At 40.0% G+C, this 21,715-nt stretch overlaps 1 protein-coding gene across 3 annotated transcripts in view; it reads left to right on the forward strand.

Annotated features, from left to right (window-relative positions):
• PNCK (pregnancy up-regulated nonubiquitous CaM kinase) overlaps positions 1 to 20,840 on the forward strand; it is a 33,308-nt gene extending 12,468 nt beyond the window's left edge. For all 3 annotated transcript variants that reach the window (XM_087925765.1, XM_087925763.1, XM_087925764.1), the window contains exons 5-12: positions 300 to 438; positions 11,876 to 11,999; positions 13,818 to 13,893; positions 14,005 to 14,117; positions 15,344 to 15,422; positions 16,281 to 16,368; positions 17,662 to 17,785; positions 18,459 to 20,840. In XM_087925765.1, coding sequence (XP_087781891.1) covers positions 300 to 438; positions 11,876 to 11,999; positions 13,818 to 13,893; positions 14,005 to 14,117; positions 15,344 to 15,422; positions 16,281 to 16,368; positions 17,662 to 17,772 — 730 coding nt within the window. In that variant the 3' untranslated portion in view covers positions 17,773 to 17,785; positions 18,459 to 20,840. The remainder of the gene's footprint in view (positions 1 to 299; positions 439 to 11,875; positions 12,000 to 13,817; positions 13,894 to 14,004; positions 14,118 to 15,343; positions 15,423 to 16,280; positions 16,369 to 17,661; positions 17,786 to 18,458) is intronic.
• Positions 20,841 to 21,715: the final 875 nt, after the last annotated feature.

Here is a 21,715-nt window from a genome sequence, read left to right on the forward strand (position 1 = left end):
TACATGTAAGTACCCGCAAAAACAAAGATTTCAGAAGTGGTTTGCCCTTCTTCTTCCATGGCCCAAGGTCATCGCGCTGTCTTTGTGCCTAAGGTGGGATTAAAGTTTCTGATCTTCAGGTTTCTAGTTGGATGCCTTAACCACTACAGCAAACTGACTCAAAGACATTAAATAAATAGATCAACCCTACCCTGCCCTCCCTTTTCAATTGGGAAAGTAGATCATTCCTGATAGTTGGATTCTTCCTCTTGCTGAAAGAGGGTGAATGTAAATCATCTCTCTCTCTCTCCTGGGTGCAGGGTGACAGGCGGAGAGCTCTTTGACCGCATCATTGAACGGGGCTATTACACAGAAAAGGATGCCAGCCAGCTCATCCGGCAGGTGTTGGAGGCTGTGAATTACCTACATGATCTGGGAATCGTTCATCGGGATCTCAAAGTGAGTATGTTGGGATGCTTTGGGGTATCCAACAGGTCCCAACCTTTGTATGAAAGAAAGGACCCCTACCCCCAAGACCAGGAACCATGCTTTGCTAACAGACGTTTATACAGTATTTAGCCTGATTATCGAGTTAACCTATTTTGGGGGATTTCCAAAATAAATTGAACTACAAACTACCTGAGGGATCTGTGTTGGCACAAAAACTTAAGTTGCCATTATCGCCAAAAACAAGGTTAAAAAATATATGCGAAGCCTACTTTTGGGAGTTCTTTCCAACCTTTTGCTGTAAGAGTCACATCACTGGGGGGAAATGGGAGGAAGCTTAAGAATGGTGCAGTCAGCCTAATCCTAGGTCTTACCCATTCCATAAGGTTGTTTTGGGGGAATTTGTTCTGAATTTTGTTCTTTGCCATTCACAGTTGGATTTGGCCCATTTTTGAACTTCCATCTTTCATTGATTTTTCCCACCATGCCAATTTAGTCCCATTGTCCCAATTTGCAGAGAGTTTTTCTGCTGAGACTCCTGAACATGGATGTAATATAGAACATAGAACACATGATATATATTTGTCTTACCTTCAGTTGAATTGAGAATAAAAATGAGCCAGGGTTATGTTGTATGTTAAACCAGTGGCCCAGTGTGCTGTACAGAAGCAGCTTTGCTTTTAAGATGTCAATGAGAACACAGATGTTGTAATGTAGCCAAGGTCCTTGGTTATGTTTGTAAAGTAGCCAAAGTACTTGATCATGAATGCTGAAGGGAAGAGGTTATTTTAAAATGTGATCTACACATTTTACTTGATGTTACTTCAATGTGTAGCCTAGCTATAAAATCAGCTCCTGGGCTTTGTCTCTTTGCCACATGTTGGCATAACCAAGATGAAAACTAAGAGTGAGGCTACATGGAAGAAGCAACTGAATTTTGTATATATTTTTTTGCCTAGGGGAAAAAAAGTTTATCTTAACCAGACTTTATGCCAGCTCTCTTCACATTTGCTGTAAATAAGCAAATGTGAAGCTTTACTGTGAGGGGATACCTTTAGGCCAAAGGTGGCAGTTGGGAGGATTGGGAGTGGGACAATTAGTCCCTCTGGAGTTCTCCCAAATCTCCGCTTTTAATGTTGCAGTTAGGCAGCTACTGAAAGGGAATAAGGGGCAGGAATGGTTAATTCTCCTGGTTAATTCTCTCTTCAAGTGTAATCTTATTTGCATTATTGCCGAAATTCAGAATGTGAAATTCCCTGCAATGTGTTCCTGCAGTTACTCTGCCTTCTGTTACAATCTGTGAGGCAGAATTTAGTCATCAGAACTAAAAGCAATACAAAGCTCCTTTCCTGCAAGAAATTGTGGTCCCCAGAGAAAGAAACCAGATTCAGGGTCAATTTTGGGGTGGGTGGGGTCTGGCAGGATAGGCTATTTGGAAGAAGGAAGTGGGGGTGGATGGAAAGATCAGAATGGAACATGGAAAATAATATTCCATTTCCCAAATCAGTATTTCTCAACCATGGCAACTTGAAGAAGTGTGGACTTCAACTCCCAGAATTTTCCAGCTATCCATGCTGGCTGGGAAGTTCTGGGATTTGAAATCTGCCCATCTTCATGTTGCCAAGATTGAGAATCCCCACCCTCAATCACTACTTCTGAATGGGGGTGCAATTATCACTTAGTAAGATACAGATTTTGCTGCTGCTGCATCAGAGCAGTTCCACCTTTTATAAGCAAACTGTCAGGGTTTCAAGTGAAGAAAGAAAGAAGACTCCAAGGCTAGCATTTCCTCTGGGAAAACCCAAATCTGAGAGTTCTGGGTTTTTCCCCACCCAAAAGAAAGTCAAGAATCCATCCCCTGCACCCACAAGTCCATCACATGGTCCAATCATACCTTCGTCCCAACTGGAGATTACCCCCAGTCACTCTCCTCCAGGTGCAGGGCAATCGTCCTTGACTCTCAGGGAAAGGAATGTTGTTGTGGCTAATCTTCCATCACTCCTTGCAATCCCCCTTCCCACTTTCCCAGGCACTTAATGTGTCAGCCTCGAAACTCCTAAGGAAAAAAAAAATGGCTTCCAAGGCTGACACAAACAGCTGCTGCTCAGGTGTGCATGGGAAAACACGTTGAAAGTACTATGCCGATTGATGAATGCAGAGTAGAGGAAGTCCCACATTTGTATGCTGACATTAGATCTGTCTTCATAGGAAGTGGAGGAGATGCAATATTTTGGTTTGATAGTGATGAGCGTATTTATTCTTCTCAATAACTGTCCAGTTAGAGCATTAGTTTGTGGAACAATATCACTGCTAGGCTGGAGAGTCACTGCTGATCTGAAACAAGTGATTGAAACAAGCAACTAGCAAAGCATCCCATTTTTATGGATGACTTTGTGTTAGGCTTGAAAGAATGAATCAGTTTCTATCCTCTCCATGATCATTAGCGAGGCTGTTACTATCAATAGATTTTTTTTGTCAGCATTGATAGTCTCTGACCACTTTATCTTCTGTTGGCCTCTCTCTCTCTCTTTTTTAATACCTTCAATTGTTCCAGGCCTATGGATTCTTCTGCAATGACTCCCGTCTTGGCATTATGTCTCTGATCTAAAGTAAACTTTAGTTTTTACTTCGTCTAGCACAGAATTTTTCTTCTGGTGCTCCATGGTATTCTCAACAATTTTATCTGGCATAAATAATTCAAGAGCGTCATCATTTCATTGTGTAGTTTTTATTATTGCCTAGCTTTCACACCAATGTGCTACATTGGGAAGAACATCAGTGGTGGGATTCAAACATTTTTTACTACCGGTTCTGTGAGCGTGGCATGTTGGGCATGGTGTGGCAGGGGAAGGATACTGCAAAATCCCATTACCTCCCCACCCCACTAACCTGCTTTCCAGCTCTGTTCTGCTGTGCAGGGCAACAAAAGAAGACCCAGCCGATCAGCTGGGACTCAGAAGGCAGAGAAGAGATGGGAGCGGGGCCAGTCAGAGGGGTTTTTGCCGGTTCTCCGAGCTACTCAAAATTTCCACGACCGGTTCTCCGGAACTGGTCAGAACCTGCTGAATACCACCTCTGAAGAACATGGACATTGCAATACATAGCTTTAGTATTTTATCCAGGATTATCATAGCCTTTTTTCTAAGTAGCAGATGTTTCTTCAGTTCATGGCTTGTGGATTCTTGAACCTTTGAATGAAGAAGATAAAGTTTGTGATTAAAGTTTAACTTCTCTCTCTGTATTGTGGGGTCGGCATTTCTTGTAATCTTAGTTGTCCTTCCCTCCCCACTCCAATCATTTACTAGTGAGGAGCAGACTGCCTTTTATGAGTGAGAAACAGAGTTTTGTATTTAGTTTTTTTTCTTCAACAAGAAATTCCTTGATATTTTTTTTATGCTTCCCATCAAATACGATCTATGGGAAGCATATATTATTAATGTTTCTTCCAAAATCCTCAATTCCAATTATGATTTCTTCTACAGCTTTTCTCAATTTATTCTGCATATGAGTTAAATGATACCATGCAGTTTTGGCATACTCCTTTTTCCAGTTATGGGCAGTTTAGTTTCCTTATAATTTATTTTAACTGTTGCTTCCTGATCATTGTACAGATTATTTAATAGACTGATGAAGGGGTCAGGTACACCAATCTTTCAAGGTCTATTCACTATGTTATGGTCAAAGGCCTTTGTATAATCAGTAAACAAAACCAGACGTCTTTACCTTTTCTATTATCCACTGGAAGTTAGGAATATGGTTTCTAGTCCAACTTATCCTTTTACCTTTTCTTGTCCCATGTATGAATTCTGAACTGCATAATCCTGAAGTTCATGTTACTAACATGTAAGATAAATCCAGTTCAATGGTTTAAGTATTTCTTAAAACATCACTTTTTTAAAGTATTGGAATATAAATTAATCTTTTCCATTCTTTTCCATTCCTGCTTAAGAACCTCACATATCACTTTAACTGCATCATTTTGTACAATTGTAAAAGCTTCTGCTGTATCTCCTATAGCTTTATTGTTACCAATGTTTCTTAGGACTCATTTAATTTTACTTTCCAGGACATCTAGTTTCAACACAGTGGTCAAACCTGTATATATATTATTATTTGAGGGAACTTCCTTTATAGTTCTTTTCTGTACTTGCACCATCTTTTCTTGATATGTTTCTTCTCCAGTATATCTTTATTTTTTAAAAAACAAACTTTATTAATTTTACAATTAAAATAAACAAACAACATGTACACAAACGTAGAAAATAAGAAGAGAAACAGAGTTGAGAAGTAAAAGAGAAGAGAGAAAAAGAAAAAAGAAGTAAAAGTAAAATCAAAAAGTGATTGAAAACAATTTCATCTTCGACAGTTTGTGGGTCATTATTTCTATCCTTATTTTATGCCATATTTACAAGTAATCCTTAATGCGAATTATATAATTACCACTACAATTATAGCTTATCCTCTTTTACAATGTTATGTAGCTCATCTTTCATCTAACCATTCATACCAGCAGTTCCAGCTCTCATAATACAAAACATTGATGTTTCTTTATCTTTTAATGCTAGGGTTAATTTATCCATTTCTGCACAATTTAGTATTTTTTGAATAATCATTTCCTCTGACGGAGTATGAGGTTGTTTCCAACATTGTGCAAAAGTCAATCTAGCTGCCGTCAATATATGTAATATTGTATACTTCACTTTTTTTTGGAAATTGTTTATTGAAGATCCCTAATAGGAAGAACTCTGTTCTGTTGTCATTTCCTCCAGCCATTTTTTAATTCTCTGCCAGTATCTTTGTGCTTCTGTACAGGACTACCAAATGTGGAAGTATGTTTCCTCCTTTTTTTTGCATTTCCAGCAGTTCGGACTCATATTGGAGTACATCTCCACTGATCTCAAGGGGGGGAGGTGCCATCTATAAAACATTTTGTAAGCATTTTCCTTGTACGATGCTGATTTTGTGATTTTATTATTTCTATTCCTCTCCCATTCTGTTAGAGTGATACTATGTCCTATATTCCTACTCCAGGCTATCATATTTTCTTTATCTGTTTATCTGTTTCTTCCTCCAATTCTGTCTCTAATAGGTAATTATAAAATTTTGTTATATATTTTTTTTGTCTGGGCCTAAGAGAATTTTGTCCAATTACTGAGGTTTATTATAAATTCTGAACTTTTTCTTATCCTGTCTATATCTGTTTTGAACTTGAAGATATGCCCAACAGTCGATTTGTAGTCCCTGATCTTGAAGGTCCTGCCATGATTTCAAATTTCCTTGCAGATCCAATAAATCCTTATATTTAATCATCTTGATAATATCCAAATTAATAGGGTGTATCATCGCCTCCATAGTTGAAATCCAGATCAGGATCTTTAAATAATATTTTTTCCTTATTTTCTTCCAATTGGTCAGGAGGGCATCTCTAATTAGATGTTTATGAAAATATTTCTGACTGGTTTTCCCTATATCCCATAAAAAGGCATGCCACCCCATCTGTAAGTCATGACCTTCTAGGACTAATATTCTCTTGTTAAGTTCACCCATTCTTTCAACCATACTAAGGAGGCTGCACTGTGATACAGCTCCCAGTTTGGAAGTGCCATCCCTCCCCTGCTCTTCATATCCTGCATTGCCTTTACGTTTATTCTCGGTTTTTTCCCTTGCCAGATAAATTTTGAAATTATCCTATTGAGTTCCACAAAGTATTTTTTATGAATTTTGATTGGTATCACCTGAAATATATAGAGGAATTTTGGAAGAATAGTCATTTTAATGGCAGCAATCCTATCTAATAAAGAAAGTTGTAGCTTACCCCATATTTCTAAATCTTTCTTTACCTGTTGCATTAATTTATCATAATTGTTTTCCTTTAACATCTTACAATGTGCTGTCAACCATATTCCTAAATATTTAATTTTCTTTATCACTTGAATTCCCATCTCCTTTTCTAATTCTAATTTCTGTTTTTCTGTTAAATTTTTAGTCATTAATCCAGTATATCTTTCTTTTGTCTTTTCATGCTCATATTTTCACAAAAGGTCCTTTTATGAGCTGTGGTGGTGCAGTGCTTAAAATGTAATATTGCAGGCTAACTGCCCACAGCTAGGAGTTTGATCCCAACCAGCTCAAGGTTGACTCATCCTTCCATCCTTCCAAGGTTGGTAAAATGAGGACCCAAATTGTTGGGGGCATTATTCTGACATTGTAAACAGTCCAGAGAATGCTGTAAATCACTATGGAGTGGTATATAACTCTAAGTGCTATTGCTATTTGTAATTTTTAAAATTAAAGCTCTTTTCATTCCCATTCAGATGTTCTCTTCAGTTTCTCTGTGTTGCTTTTCGATATATAATTCCTTGCCTTTTTTGCTTTTTTTTTTTATTGGGGGCATTTGCTTTCTGCTTTCCTTCAGTTATTTCTGATGTGTTGTGGAGTTTAGAAGTTGGAATTTTATTCCTGGTTCATAAGGAAAACAACAGACAAGTTCTTCTGGTTTAAGATAATGCGGTATATTTACCCAAGTTATACAAATAACGAATGAGGAATGCAGAAAGCTTTCTCACACTGAAACCAACAATTGTTGTCCTGAGATAAGTGGATAAGAAGATATAAAGTAAATCCACCAAACTAAGGGATGCATGAAGTAAGGCCCCTTATCACAATAAAGGGAATAAGCAGAAGGCCCAGCTTCTTTGCTCAGTGGGGCAAATTAGAGAAAAAGAGGAATAAAATGGCATCTCAAGGTCTGGGTCCAAATACTTACTCCATTGGTAAGATTAAGATCGTGGGCTGCACTAAAGATAAAGGTAAAGGTTTCCCCTGTCCAGTCGTGTCCGATTCTAGGGGGCCATGGTACTCATCTTTGTTTCTTAGCTGAGGGAACAAGTATTGTCTGAAGATGCTTCTGTGGTCATGTGGCTAGCATGACTATACACTGAGGTACATGAAGTGCTGTTTCCTCTCCACCAAATTGGTACCTATTTATCTACTTGCAGTTGCATGCTTTCAAAATGCTAGGTTGGCAGGAGCTGGGGCAAGAACAGGAGCTCACTCCATCATATGGTACTTGGGTCTTGAATTGCCAATTTTCTGGTCAACAAGTCCAGCATCCTAACTGCTAAGCACCACTTCTGAGCTATACCATGTAATGATTTACATTCTATGGATTGGCACATTTCTCCCTCTTTCTATAAAGTCCTCACTGACCTAAACTTGGGGTTCCCAGTTTGCTTTGGCTCCGGTTCAGTAATGACACTGAAGGTATCTTAATAAAGACAATCGAACACAGAGCTCTATTGTTCTGGTTCTTGTTTTAGTAGAGCAGCTCTTCCCCCAGGATAATATCAAACAGCTGTTTGGTTTTGTCCTGCTGTTTGCATTTCAGGATACTTTTTCTTTGTTACATCTTTAAGAAATTCACAGGTTTTTGTCTAGAAATCTTCAAGCATTGTATTTATCAAATTGAGTCTGCAAGATCTATTCTTTACCCTTGCTGCATACTCATGAAGTTGAATACTGTTGGTCTGATTATTTTGTTTAAGTTGTAATTTTATAGGCAGGGAGTAGTAATCTGTGCCATAATTAGCACCAGGTCTTGTTTGTGCTGATCAAAGAAAGCTTATCTGTTTTTGTTTACTGACTATATAGTCCACAAAACATTATTTGATTTTGCTATTGTCCATCCAGTAATGTCTGTGTATAGAGTTACCTTTTTAGATTGTTGGAAGGAGGTATTTGCTATAAACAAATTTCTTGAATTTTCTTGCTAGAATTCTTATTAGTGTCTCTCCCACTTTGTTTTGTACACCGAGAAAAGTTTTCCTATTATTCCAGATGGTATCACATAGCTTTTTGAGAACCAGTTTGGTGGTTAAGGCCTTAGGCTAGAAATCAGGGGACAGTGAGTTCTAGTCCCACCCAGGGTGACCTTGGGCTAGCCAACCAAACAACAAACAAACAAACAAAAAAACATCCTTTTAGTATGATCTCTTCTTTTGGTGTAGCATGTTGCCATAAAACTTTCTCTGCATCTATGGTTGGAGTATACTGTAGTTTTGGATCATTTGTAACATTGATCAGGTTGCCTTGGACTCATTTGCAATCATTCCATGGTTTTTAAGTTGTATCTAAGTATTGGCTTTTACACCCTTTTGTTAACTGTGATGGCCACTCCATTTCTTCTGTTCTTGCCTACAGCAAAAAATATGGTGTCTCACTAATGTGAAGTGATGCGTTTCAGTCCATTTCATTTTGTTGATTTTTGTTGATGTCAATGTCAGTCTTAATATTTCTGCTCTGAAAGCATCAAATTTGCCCTGGTTCATAGATCTAACTTTTCATGTGCCAGGGATACACATGTCTTGGTAGCATCAGATTTTTATTTTGCTTTGGATGCATCAGCAACTGAATGTCCTTTTGGCTTTTGTCAAATCATAAACTCCAGGGTTATTTGTGCTTTCCTTCCTTGGTTGCTCCCAATACCTTGTAGGGTACCTTTCAAATTGATTGTGTGTGTGAGTGTGTGTGTGTGTGTGTGTGTGTGTGTGTAAGTGTGTCTTGTCCAGTATTATTTTGAGATTCTCCTGGTTGTAAATGTTGGCAGAATACTGGACTGGGTTACTATTTCCTTCTATGTTGCATTGGGTTTGGTTATGATCCCTGGTTTGTGACACCTGGAAATAATTACACAATTATGTAGATCACAGTATTATTGGAATGCACAACCCCCCTTACTGATCCTTTAAGGGAAATAGCATTAGATGCTGCATGCACACATTCTCATTCTCTCTCTCTCTCTCTCTCTCTTTCTCTCTCTCTCACACACTTTTTAAAATCTCTTTGCTGCCATCTAATGTTCCTCTGAATTTTTGTGGCCAGACATATCTATACAAAGGTCTCTTTTGCACCCCTGAAGGCACTGAAGGTGTTAGAATAAGGTGTTGTGATTGGAAGGATCGGGACCTGTTAGGAGTTTTGAATCTGATGACTGTTAAATCGTGGATTGACGTCAGAACCAGGAAACGTTAATCTGAAGGGCAAGCCAGTTAATTAGCACGTTGCCTTAATGGGTATAAAAGGACACAGCTGAGCTGGTGCCTTTTGCCAGAAACAAAATGTCTATTTTGAATGAGGACGTTACTGCAAAGAGATCTCTGTTTGTTTGAATTTTGAAGGGAAGTCCTAACAGTTTTTGCCAGCCGTTATCTTGTTATTTTCTACAGTTTGATTTGATTGTGAAACGGCTGCTTTGTGTTTGTTCGTTTGAATCTCCAAGAGGAGACATAACATTATTGTTTCTGGCCAAAACAAACCATCTTTCAGGCAAGATGGATTTAAATCAACTGCAGCGTTTGGTAGATGTGCAGCAACAGCAAATAAATCAGCTCCTGCAAAGCAATGTGACGCTTCAGAATCAGGTAACACAATTGCTGAATTATGTTTCCAGCTTACCAAGCCCTGCTGCTGTTCCCCCTGCCCCTCCTGTGAGGAAAAGCCCAGTATCCATGCCGGAGAAATTTTCTAGGCAAATGGACATGTTTCTGGCATTTCTGGGGCAGTGTCAATTATTTATGTACTTGAGGCCTGAAAACTTTCCAAATGATCGGGCCAAGACAGGATTCATTCTTAACCTCTTATCTGGGCAGGCTGCTAATTGGGCTACTCCTTTGTTAGTTCAAGATAGCCCGTTGTTGAATGATTTCCAGGGTTTTCTTCAGCAAATGAAAGTGATGTTTGAGAACCCAATTAAGATACAAACTGTGGACAGACGTTTGTGGGATATAAATCAGGGGAAACGTTCCCTCCAAGATTACGTTGCAGAATTTCGTTTGCTGTGTTTGGACTCCAATTGGAATGAACCGGCTCATATGGCTGCATTCCAGGAAGGTTTGTCTGATGCCATCAAGGATGAGCTGGTCCATGCAGAGAGGGCTTTAACTTTGGATGCATTGATAGTTCAGTGCTTACGAATTGAAGCTCGTTTACAGCAACGTGGACACAAACGGCTCGGTATGGAATCATCTTCGTTTTCTCATGCACATCCCACGCCACCGAGAGTTTTCCAACCCACGGTTAATGTTGAGGAGCCGATGGAGTTAGGCGCACTCCGCCCTCACTTAACGGCACGAGAACGATCGAGAAGGTTCCAGGAAGGCTTGTGCCTTTATTGCGGGGGTCTGGGACATTTTGTTAATTCCTGCAAACGGAGAGGGACCCGCAGATCCGTACCTGAAACCACTCTTGTCTCGTCAGGAAAACAGGGTAGACCTGATCTCAAGGAAACCCTAGGTCGGACACATTTCACATCCCCACCTCAAATTGCTGAAGTAAATCCTGGCCCTCCTCGGCATTTACTTTTGGACACTCGAATTTTTCTACAGTCACAGAAGGAGGGAATTCCTGCTGTTGCGTTGGTGGACTCAGGGGCTACAACCAGCTTTATGGACCAAGCTTTTGCTAAGCACTATGGGATCCCATTGGTTGCTGTACATCCACCCATTAAGGTGGAAACCGTGGATGGGCGTGAGCTCAAGTCTGGGCCCATTCGTTTCGCCACCCAGCCAGTGCGTATGATCATTGGGGATCATGAGGAGGCGATAAGTTTTTATATCACCTCGAACCTTCATCTCCCTTTGGTGCTCGGAATGTCCTGGTTGCGCTTGCACAATCCGTTGGTGGCTTGGTCGCAGAACGGTATTTCTTTTCCAAGTCTCCAATGTGTAGACCACCTGAGACAATTGGAATGAGCGACGCCTCCATTGGCTGTGGGAGACAGAGTGGGGTTGTCAACGAAACATCGTCAAGTTAATCATCAGACTCGGGGAAGGGCCCTGCGGTGTGGGGATAGTGTTGTGATTGGAAGGATCGGGACCTGTTAGGAGTTTTGAATCTGATGACTGTTAAATCGTGGATTGACGTCAGAACCAGGAAACGTTAATCTGAAGGGCAAGCCAGTTAATTAGCACGTTGCCTTAATGGGTATAAAAGGACACAGCTGAGCTGGTGCCTTTTGCCAGAAACAAAATGTCTATTTTGAATGAGGACGTTACTGCAAAGAGATCTCTGTTTGTTTGAATTTTGAAGGGAAGTCCTAACAGTTTTTGCCAGCCGTTATCTTGTTATTTTCTACAGTTTGATTTGATTGTGAAACGGCTGCTTTGTGTTTGTTCGTTTGAATCTCCAAGAGGAGACATAACAATAAGGTGTGTGTGTGGGGAAACCTACATTAATGCCAGTATAGCAAACAACAACTTAAGCCAGTCATGGGGTGGCGAGGAGATGAAGGCAATGCCTTTAGGGCAGAGGCAGAAAAAAAGTGCAAGGGGGAGGAAAGCTCTACTCTTAGTATCTTTGGTTGTGTAGAAATTAGAAACTCTTTCAGATCCTTACAGGAAGACTTACGAAACATGATGTATGCAACTTTACTCTGTTTTGCTTGTCCAAACAGCCTGAAAATCTCCTATATGCCACACCATTTGAAGATGCCAAGATTATGATTACGGACTTCGGGCTGTCTAAAATTGAGGCTGATGGCATCATGTCTACCGCTTGTGGAACTCCTGGCTATGTTGGTGAGTGTGGCAATACGGAAGGGTGAGGGGCCCAACTTTTTCTGTGTTAATATCCACTGTTGTGTAGTTGTGCAAAGCCTTTCCTGTAGAAAATTGATCATTGAATTCAATGTTCAATGGTAACAGTCCATGACAAGGAAAGAGTACATTATACAAATATTTTACAGAACGTGTGCTTTTTTTTTTTTTTTTTTTGGCAACATTTGATTTGCTCCACTATTCTTGAACAGGGGATAATGTAAGGACCTGAAACTGCAACCAAAAACCTTAAAACTCACCCTCCAATGGTTTTGAAGAACCATCAGGAGTGGTTTTTTTCCAACTCTAAAGAGGCTGCCAATTGTTTCTTTTCTGTTTCCCTTTTTCACCTACAAACTGAGATTTTTGCAATATTTTTGTAGCATATTCCGAATCATAATCCATCTGCTCATTTACAAGCGGGAGAGCTAAAAATGACTTTCATCCAGTTAAGGAGCACACAGACCTATTATTTATTTCATTTATTGGCATTTATAAGCAGTCCAACTCCAACAGATACTGGGTGGTACACAAAATCAGAAAAAAAAATGCTATAACAACAGATAAAATCCTTAAACCAGATGGACAGCCCAGACTACAATAATTTTACAGATAATAAAAATGCAAAAAAAACCAAACCCCAGGGGTCTTAGACGAAGAATCCACCCCAGGTCAGGGACCAAGGCCGGATTTTCCCAAGCTTTCCGATACTCCAGGAAAGAGGGCACCCTCCTTATCTCTAGGAGGAGGCTGTTCAAGCTTCTGGGGGCCTTGAGTTAGAATCAAAAGAGATTGGGGATATTATGTATTTTCCTAAAGCCTTACTCTTTCCTCCCACTTCTTGGATGCTACCGTACATGGGTGGTGGGCTGAGAATAGATGTGTCAAGAAGAGATGACAATTAGCACAAGACTTTGCAACTGGCAATTGTCTTAAATACTGGCAACAAAAGCAAGGATTGTATTACATTTAACCAATACAGGGAGTTGCTGGAGCAATGCACTGAATATACATGGGAATCTTAGAGTTATAGTCTGGAAAATAATTGCATTTAAATTATAGGGTTCAAGGACAGGATTACAGGATTAGTTAGTCACTTAGATGATCATATGTTGGATTCAACTTTTGACTGTATGGACAAACATTGAGCATCTTGATCTGTCTCCTGTAACAACAAATAGCTGTTCCAAGAACATTTCAATAATCTCTCTGAATTTGTTCATTTACCTCATCTGTTGTCTTTCCAAGCATAATATTTTTTTCTAGTTTATCTTCTGCTCATATCTATGTCCAAATTATGCAAATGTCTGCTTGCTGAATACCACTTCAAGAGACAGTAAGTCTTTATTTGATTGAGAACTGATTGACTGATTCTTTTTGCAGTCCATGGTACTACAACTCATGTGTTCTGTTCAGTATTATTTTCAATTAACAAAGTGGTTAACAGTACAAAAAAAGAACAGTTGCTTTTTTGTCCTTTTTTGTGCACAGTTATAGGGGTGGAGGGTTGGCTGTAAGTACTTATGCTGTCATATGTACTGACATATACTCAATGGAAGGGTGGAGTTTGCAAGATCAACATTAATAGGTTTTGTTGAGAATAGTTCCCAGTAGATTTCACCAAGCCCCAAGCTCATCGTACTGGCTGGGGCTGATGGGAATGTAGTTGATCTATTGGGTAACTGTTTCTTCTTTTCACCGTTTAAAACTATGTTAAGCTGCAGAAAGTTGCATTGTGGGTACAGCTCTTAATAAAGCCTCATACCTTCCTTGCCTTCTTGGCCATTTGTGTCTCTGTAGCCCCTGAGATCCTGGAGCAGAAGGCCTATGGAAAAGCTGTGGATTCCTGGGCACTTGGTGTCATCTCCTATATCTTGTGGGTACCTTTCTTCTTCACCAACTATCCATCCTTTTGCATTTATAATCGGTTGTAACATGTTTTTGCATATATATGTGAGATTTGGTGCCTGTGTGTTCCAATCTGCAGACTTTGTGGTTATCCTCCTTTCTATGACGAGAACGACTCTGAGCTTTTCAACCAGATCCTGAAAGCTGAATATGAGTTTGACTCCCCATACTGGGATGATATCTCTGAGTCAGGTGAGTGGCACATTTGGGTAAAGAAAGTGGCATTTTTTGCCAGTTCTAACTTTGGAAGTAGTAGAAACCTTGTTCAGAATCCTTCGAAAGGGGACGTGTTTTGACTGAAATATATTGACTGGGGGAAAGGACTTCAATCCTGTTCCTTAAAAGCAGGAATCCATGCCTTAATCGTCCCATTCATTTTGCTACCTTCATATTCCATTCCCCATCAGTAGACACACTTGATAACAACAACAAAAAATGGGTGTATGCTCTTCACCTTTTGCCAGGTGAAAAGGTGAAGAACAAGTAAGCATTTGGCAGACCTTTTTTCTTCTGACAGAATACACTTTCATGCACACCTCCCTCTAAAATAGAGTCTTTTGTGCAAACTGTCCTTTAATTCAGGGGTCTCCAACCTTGGCAACTTTAATACTTGTGGATTTCAACTCCCAGAGTTCCTCAGCCTGGCTGAGGAACTCTGGGAGTTGAAGTCCACAAGTCTTAAAATCACCAAAGTTGGAGACCCCTGCTTTAATATACACATTTTGCCTTTAATATAAGCATGTTTTGTATCTTTGGATTTGCAACATTTTAACAACAGCGTGTTCTTTTAAAGATTTAAATGGGCTGGAAAATTCATGTTAAAAAATTGGATGGCCCTCTAAACCTCTGTACATCTTTCTTGATCTTTGTTTGGCAATACTCTTATTTGTCACATGCTTCATATTCTCAAAGGAGTGAGGAGAATCACAAAGCCTTGTGATGCACAAAAGAAGGGGCCTACCAGGAACATCCTTGAGAGGGGGTTAAAAAAAAGAAGATGGCGGCTATGACTGTGTGAGCAAAGCTCCACCCCTTTTCTAACACGCATGACATGTAAAACCAGAGCAAGGCTTTGAATATGTGCTTAAAGCCGCCATCTTGACTTTCCTTGACACCACCAAACCCTCTAGGCACTCCTGATCTACCGTCTTAATGGAACTTTTTTAGTGATATTTTCTTTCAGATTTTCAGCAACTGTGACCAGTTCCTAGTAGCAATAAGCTGGCACAGATCATTATCTCTTGACATTCCCCCATCTTGCCCTGCTACATTAAGTGACAAAGTGATGGTTCAAGGATAAGATACTAAACGTAGTCATAGTGGGGCCACTTTATCTATTTGGTTGCCCGGGGGGGGGAAATGCTTTTTCTGGTAACTTTGAACTAAATTATGAGGTTTGTGTTTCTGTTCCTCTGTAGCCAAAGATTTCATCCGCCATCTTCTAGAACGGGACCCCGAGAAACGATTCACTTGTGAACAAGCTTTGCAACATCCCTGGTAAGACTGACTACCTGAGGGGATAAAATTTTTCTCTTTTAATCATTCTTCCACACCACTCCCACTTCCATTCCAATTCCCATTCTCTCAATCCCTTAAAAGGATTGTGGATCTTGGATTTTTTTTTTGAAGTTCTTCTATTGATCTCTTTCAAGGCACAGGACAGAGTATTTGTTTCCTTGTATGATTTAATTGCTTATTAGTAACCTATGACTATCACTAAGTGTTGTATCTTATGATTCTTGATGAATGTATTTTTTTTCCTTTATGTACATTGAGAGTTTCTGCACTGGAGACAAATTCCTTATGTATCTAATCACATTTGGCCAATAAAGCTATTCTATTCTGTTCTATTTCTATTTCTATTTCTATTTCTATTTCTATTTCTATTTCTATTTCTATTTCTATTTCTATTTCTATTCTGTTCTGTTCTGTTCTGTTCTGTTCTGTTCTAGTTCTAGTTCTATTCTGTTCTGTTCTGTTCCTGTTCTAGTTCTAGTTCTAGTTCTAGTTCTAGTTCTATTCTATAGAATCTTGCCCTGTCTTAAGCTACTGTAGATGCTGGAGAGACAAATATTCCCTTATACCACTCTGCACAAAAAATAAATAAGATAAATTATATGCACCCCCTACTTCCACTACCATCATACTCTTAAAGTGGTTTGACTTTAGTTGGATATATAAAAAACAGTCCTGAGAAGTTTCTATGACAGTGAGTAGCAAAGTCAGCAAGCCACCTTTCCCCTTCAAAGACCAGATAGTCTGATTGAAGCCCAGAGCAAAACAAGAATTATTGTGTATAAGGAAATAGATCGCGCACAATTCAGGAAACACTTCCCTCTCTTTTATACCCTTCAGGATCTCTGGGGATACAGCTCTGGAGAAGGATATTCATGGATCTGTGTGTGAGCAGATTCAGAAGAACTTTGCTCGCAGTCAGTGGAAGGTAAGGTCAAAAGTTGAAGGTCAACTTAAGATAAGGATGGTTCTGCATTCCTTTTGCGCTCCCTTTTTAATTTCAAAGAGAGGGATACTGGATTTCGATAGCTGTGATGAATTTTCCTACTTCTATCCTCTGGCCGGGATAAGTTGAATTATATCTTTTTAGAGACACCTCGTTAAGAGTAGAAAAACAGAAAAAGATCCTGCCACAAAATTTAGCAGCTTAGTTCTCACCTTCTTGACAGGATGGAGCTGCAGCTCAGAAACCTGGTAGTACCTTTTAATTAAATTGGTTAATGCTAGCAGATTTCTGCTTCTTGACAGGTGTGTTTCTTGTCAAGATTCCTGTGAAGAACGCTGTACTCTTGATAACTCTACAGTATTCAAACTCCATCTTTGTGTGATTTGCTGTCATTCTATGGCTCCTACGGGCATCAAGCTTCCTCTCTCAACTTTTTAAAAAGTTAAAAAAGTGAAGTCTCCCCCTTGCTCCTCTGTGTTCCCATTTCTTGTCACCTTTGATAAAGAATACAGATTTGGCAGCATTCAGCTTGGCTCTGTTTTAAGTATGGGTGAGTCTACATTTTAGATGGCAAATTGAGAAAGCAAATAAAACTTTCCTTTTGATCAAAATTGTTCTGCTCTTCATGAAAACTGGGAAAGATGGGCTATAATTAAACCTAATTTTTGCATATATATATTATTTTCTGTTTATTGATTACCACTTTCATCTCTAGGTTTTTACTTTGTTAGGGTATCTTGTAATCCACCCAACTTATTATGATTATTAGATTGACTAGAATTAGAATTAAATAAAAATAAACAATATCAACCTTCCTTTTACTTTGGAACTCAGGGTGATGCTTACAAAAAGTTAAGTTAAATATTTTAGAGAGGAAATCACTCTGAATTTTTTCAGCAAGCAAACAGGTAAACTAATACTTCATGGTGACAGGTTTGCTGAAATTCTGTATACAAGTCCTTCCAGCTTTGTCTTGTTTGATTATCTGCCGATTTGTATTCTTTAATCAAAGGAAATACGATATCATTTTGTATAATTCTCAATATTATTGTCAGCTTTACAGCCACCTACACAGCTGAGCTTATCAGCAGTAACCCACCGATGGATACCTTAATAGTTCCATTGATAATTTTTACCTGATAAATTTTTCAAACTATGCAAAAAATAAAATCAGTCAAGACAATTTTATCTGTCCTTCTGACTGATGTCTAAAATCAGTCAAGACAATTTTATCTGTCCTTCTGGGATGTCTGATTCCCATTTTTATTTTTTCAGCGAGCAATCAATGCCACATCCTTTTTACGCCATATCACCAAGATGGGACCAGGTGCAGAGGGTGAAGAAATTGGAGAGGCAACATCTGGAAGACAGCGTGGAAAATGGTGACCCCCCCCCAGAGGTGGGTTCACTAAAGAAAAATATAAGTTTAACATCAGCTTAGGTTTCTTTGAATCCTCTTTTTTTACTGAATTATTACCCAGCTTAGAGTAAGGCGGCCAATTGCTGTTTTCAGGACTGCACACTGAAGCGTTTACGTAGCAGCAGAAAAATGCTCACGTGCAGCTTTTGGGCTATCACAATTAATATGTCTGTCTTTACAAAACAAGTTTACTTTCTGACCAACTTCATCCAGGCTTCTGGATTACCTAAGCAATCCTTACACATACAAATTCCATAGGCTGTTTATAATGATTGGCCAATTAGTTGTTCTGGGTGTGGTGTGACCATATGACCTCTGTAGATCCATCAATGTGGCATGTTGGGGTCTGCTTTGCCAAGTTGCCACTATCAACCTGAATGATGCCTTCTCTACATCTACCCTGGAAGAGGAAAATGAGGCAGAAGCGCTGCTGGTGGCAAACAGCCTGCATTGTTGTAGAAGAGATCCTATAGGACCAAGGCCGATCATCTTATTTCTCCAGATGTTTTGAACAAGCCCTGCCATTATTTCTGCTGCCTGGGGCTGTCAAGAACCGGACACGAAAACATCAGGAGGTCACTAGATTTCTCCCTGGTGTCAAGAGGGTTTTCACAGCAGGCATGCTAGAATTAACCCACTTCTTGTTCCACAGGTGCTTCAAGAGCCTGGGCCACTGCCTTGCATGAGCTACCCTCCTGCATGCGGCTTCACAGCCACAACGCTGCGTCAGCACCCTCCCCCAAGTGTGGGGTATCCTTTCATTTTGTGCTCTCCCCCCCCCAAATCTGGGGGTATCTCTGCCCCGAGGGGCTCAGGAGTTCAATCAAGCCAAGAGCATCCCTGTCCAGCCTGTTTCGAGCCGGCTCAAATGCAATCTGCCTGGGGCCAGAGGTCATCCCATTGAAGCCGGCGGAGCCTTTGCAATCTTGCTGCGTTACTCACCTCACTTCCATCCATATCAGCCATCGAGGCTAGCAACCTACTGGAGAATCAGCGGAGATGGTGGTGGCAGGGAAATAAAGCTCCCAGCCATTCTTCGCCAGCTGTCGGGGTTGACTTCAAAATTGCTTTGAGAAGCTAATTCTCCTCCTGTCCTCCTGAGTCATAGAAGGATAGCTTTCCACAGAAGGGAACAGCTGGTGTCGCTGAAGGAACACAGTGAAACCTGACCACGCTGTTGTTGGAAGAGAAGGGACTCCTCTAGTAGGAAGATGGGAGCTGCCACAGCAAAGTTGAGGGCTTTTTCTGAGATATCGTGAATCTCAGCTATCTTAGCTCAAGTTGAATCAGGATCCAAATGAAATTCAGTAGGTGTTTGGGGAACCTTAGTAGGGTATGCCTGAGTGTTGCCAGACTCCCCAAAGCATATATCTTCCTTCTGATCTTAGAGCAATGTTGTAACCGTTTGAAATATGTGTGAGATTTTGGGCGGATAAGATCACTGCCGAATATATGCAGTGTTTTAAAAATGAGCTGCTTGTTTAAGAAGAGCCAGTATAATGCCTAAAGTATGGTCAAGGCAGCGAACTGATGCATCTCCTTGGCCTAGGAAGCAACTGTCCAATCTGATGTTTGATTGGGTTTTTAGTTTGTATTGTAATTGCTAGGCTAAGTAAGAAGAAGACCGTGTCAGAATTTGATGGATGGAAACAGCGAGCCAGCGGGGTCCTGTCAGAAGAAGAAATGGACTTCTGGAGGAGTTTGATGCTCCAAGCGAATTAAAATTAAAACTATTACTGTAGTATCCCTCTCCCTATAATAGAAATGAACCACCATCTGTAGGATGGCTTCAGCATCTAGGCTGCTTCCATCCATGAGCCTTTGTTTCCATTATATCATTGCTTTTCAGGTTTTGTACTTTGTGGGACTGGAATATGAATCCACGTGATGTGTTTCCCTCATTGCAAAAATTCCATTTACATTAGCAAGCAGATTATGACAGGATCTTCTCAAACTTCTACATGTCATCCCACCAAGCCTTTATTCCCTCAGACCCCCTGGTTGTTTTGAAAATACATTTGCTAATGTTTTGCACACTGTTTTTTTAAATTTATGCCAGAATCTCAAAATACTATCCAGTTTTCAGTAAAGACTTCCTAGTGTAATGTAGGCTTTTTGACATTCGGCAATCATGAAAGGGTTAACCTGCAACATTAAGAGGTCCAATAAGGTTGTTAAATGTATAAATAAAATGATATCAGCAGGGATCCTGATATCCCCAACTAGAAGGTTTGTGCGCATCTTTTCCCTCTTCTATGTCAATATTCCAAAGGAGCAAATAGGAACATTTTAAAAAGTACGGACATATTGGCTATTCGCTTACATACATATTTTTTTGACCTTGAAAGGGAAAAAGGAGAAAGACCAATAGAAGTAAGAGATAGAGCAAATTATATAAAAAAAGAAATTGTGCTTTGAAATTTTAGTTTACTGTTTAAAATAATCACCATCCTGGAATATGGGAGTAAGTGACCCAGGGCATTTTCTCAAAATTTTTGAGAGTGAAGGAGTATAGAAGATTTTTTTTTACTTTGTAGAATAGTGTGTTTCTGTTCTGTTTTTAACTAAATGGATTATCGGTAGTAAAGAGAAAAAGAAAAAGAAAAATAAGATGTGTATGCGTAGGGAGGTATTACTGACCAAAGGATGATAAAGAAATCTCTCTGATGATATTTTAGCAATTTTTTTGCTAGCACATGTTAGAAGGTCCATCTGGCAGCCGCTGTAAGTGGAAGGAGAAATGCTTTTTGAAATGGAGCCATGGATGCTCCTCCATCCCAATCAATAGGGTAGCCACGAGATTTCCAACCTAAAGACAGTGATTGACAGGGAAACGGGTAGCGAGGCCAGTAGTTATATTCCACCTTTTGCACCACCTGTCTGTAGTTTGCCTGCTGGACTGGACGTTAGCTTTGCTGAGTTGCTTGGAATTGGAGACTTTCTTAAGATTCTTGGTGGGATGGATGGGAATTGTTTTCCTTCATGCTTCCCTCCCCTTATACAAATGTGTCAAATAAACTGGTGAAAACAGGAATATGGTTGTGGAACGCCTGTTTTTTGTTCAGTGACACAGTGGTCACCTCTTTCTTCCTCATGAGTTTTAGTGGTTCATCTTCCTTCTCTGGAAGATCTGGGGATTCAATCGATATGCTGGTTGGAATGCCCCCAAGTGACCCTGGGAATTTTACCGTTCTAAAGTTGTCCAGAAGATGGTATTTTCCATCAAACAGACAATCGCCTATTCTGTGTCACTGGAGGATGAGCCTGAGGGAGGTGTGCAACCTGCTGAGCTCCAATTGGCTCCCTGCGGGACAGCTTCCTTCTATCCAGGGGTGGGCCTCTTTGACCAGCAAATTTAACATCCAATGTGCATAAACGGGCCGAATGAGGATCCTGATGCCCAAGCTGGAGAAAGCTGGCTGAATGGATTGGGCAAATGTTGCCAGGGTGTTCAGTGGATTTGACTCCCTACACAATTGGAACTTTGATAGCAAACCAATCTTTCTCTCAGAACCTAGAAACCCTCAAGAATCTCTATTAGATAATTTAGAAATAACTTATCCAGATGGGTTTTAGCTTGGGCCAAGATATGACATTAAATACAATCCTTGGAACTGCACGTGGCTCTTCAATGCCAATGGCTAGAGAGTGCAGCCAAGGGGGAAGATAATTTGGTAGCTTTTCTTTATTTGGTTTCATCTCCATGGCTCATGACAAATACTTGGAAGTGAAGCTTGAGAAGGATCAATGGCACCATTTCATGCCTGCAACTCTCAACAAGACAACAGCCATTATCCTAAGCAGTTTCTAAGAGATTAAATTTACTTTGTCCTAGCCGATAAACAATGAAACTTACACTACTGTACATAGGCTGCTGTTGATTTTCTCAGATTCCAGAAGGCCATTGAA

Source organism: Pseudonaja textilis, chromosome 2, assembly GCF_049901715.1.
Source record: "Pseudonaja textilis isolate UNSWEBS1 chromosome 2, rPseTex1.2, whole genome shotgun sequence".
In the NCBI taxonomy this organism is placed as follows: Eukaryota; Metazoa; Chordata; class Lepidosauria; order Squamata; family Elapidae; genus Pseudonaja; species Pseudonaja textilis.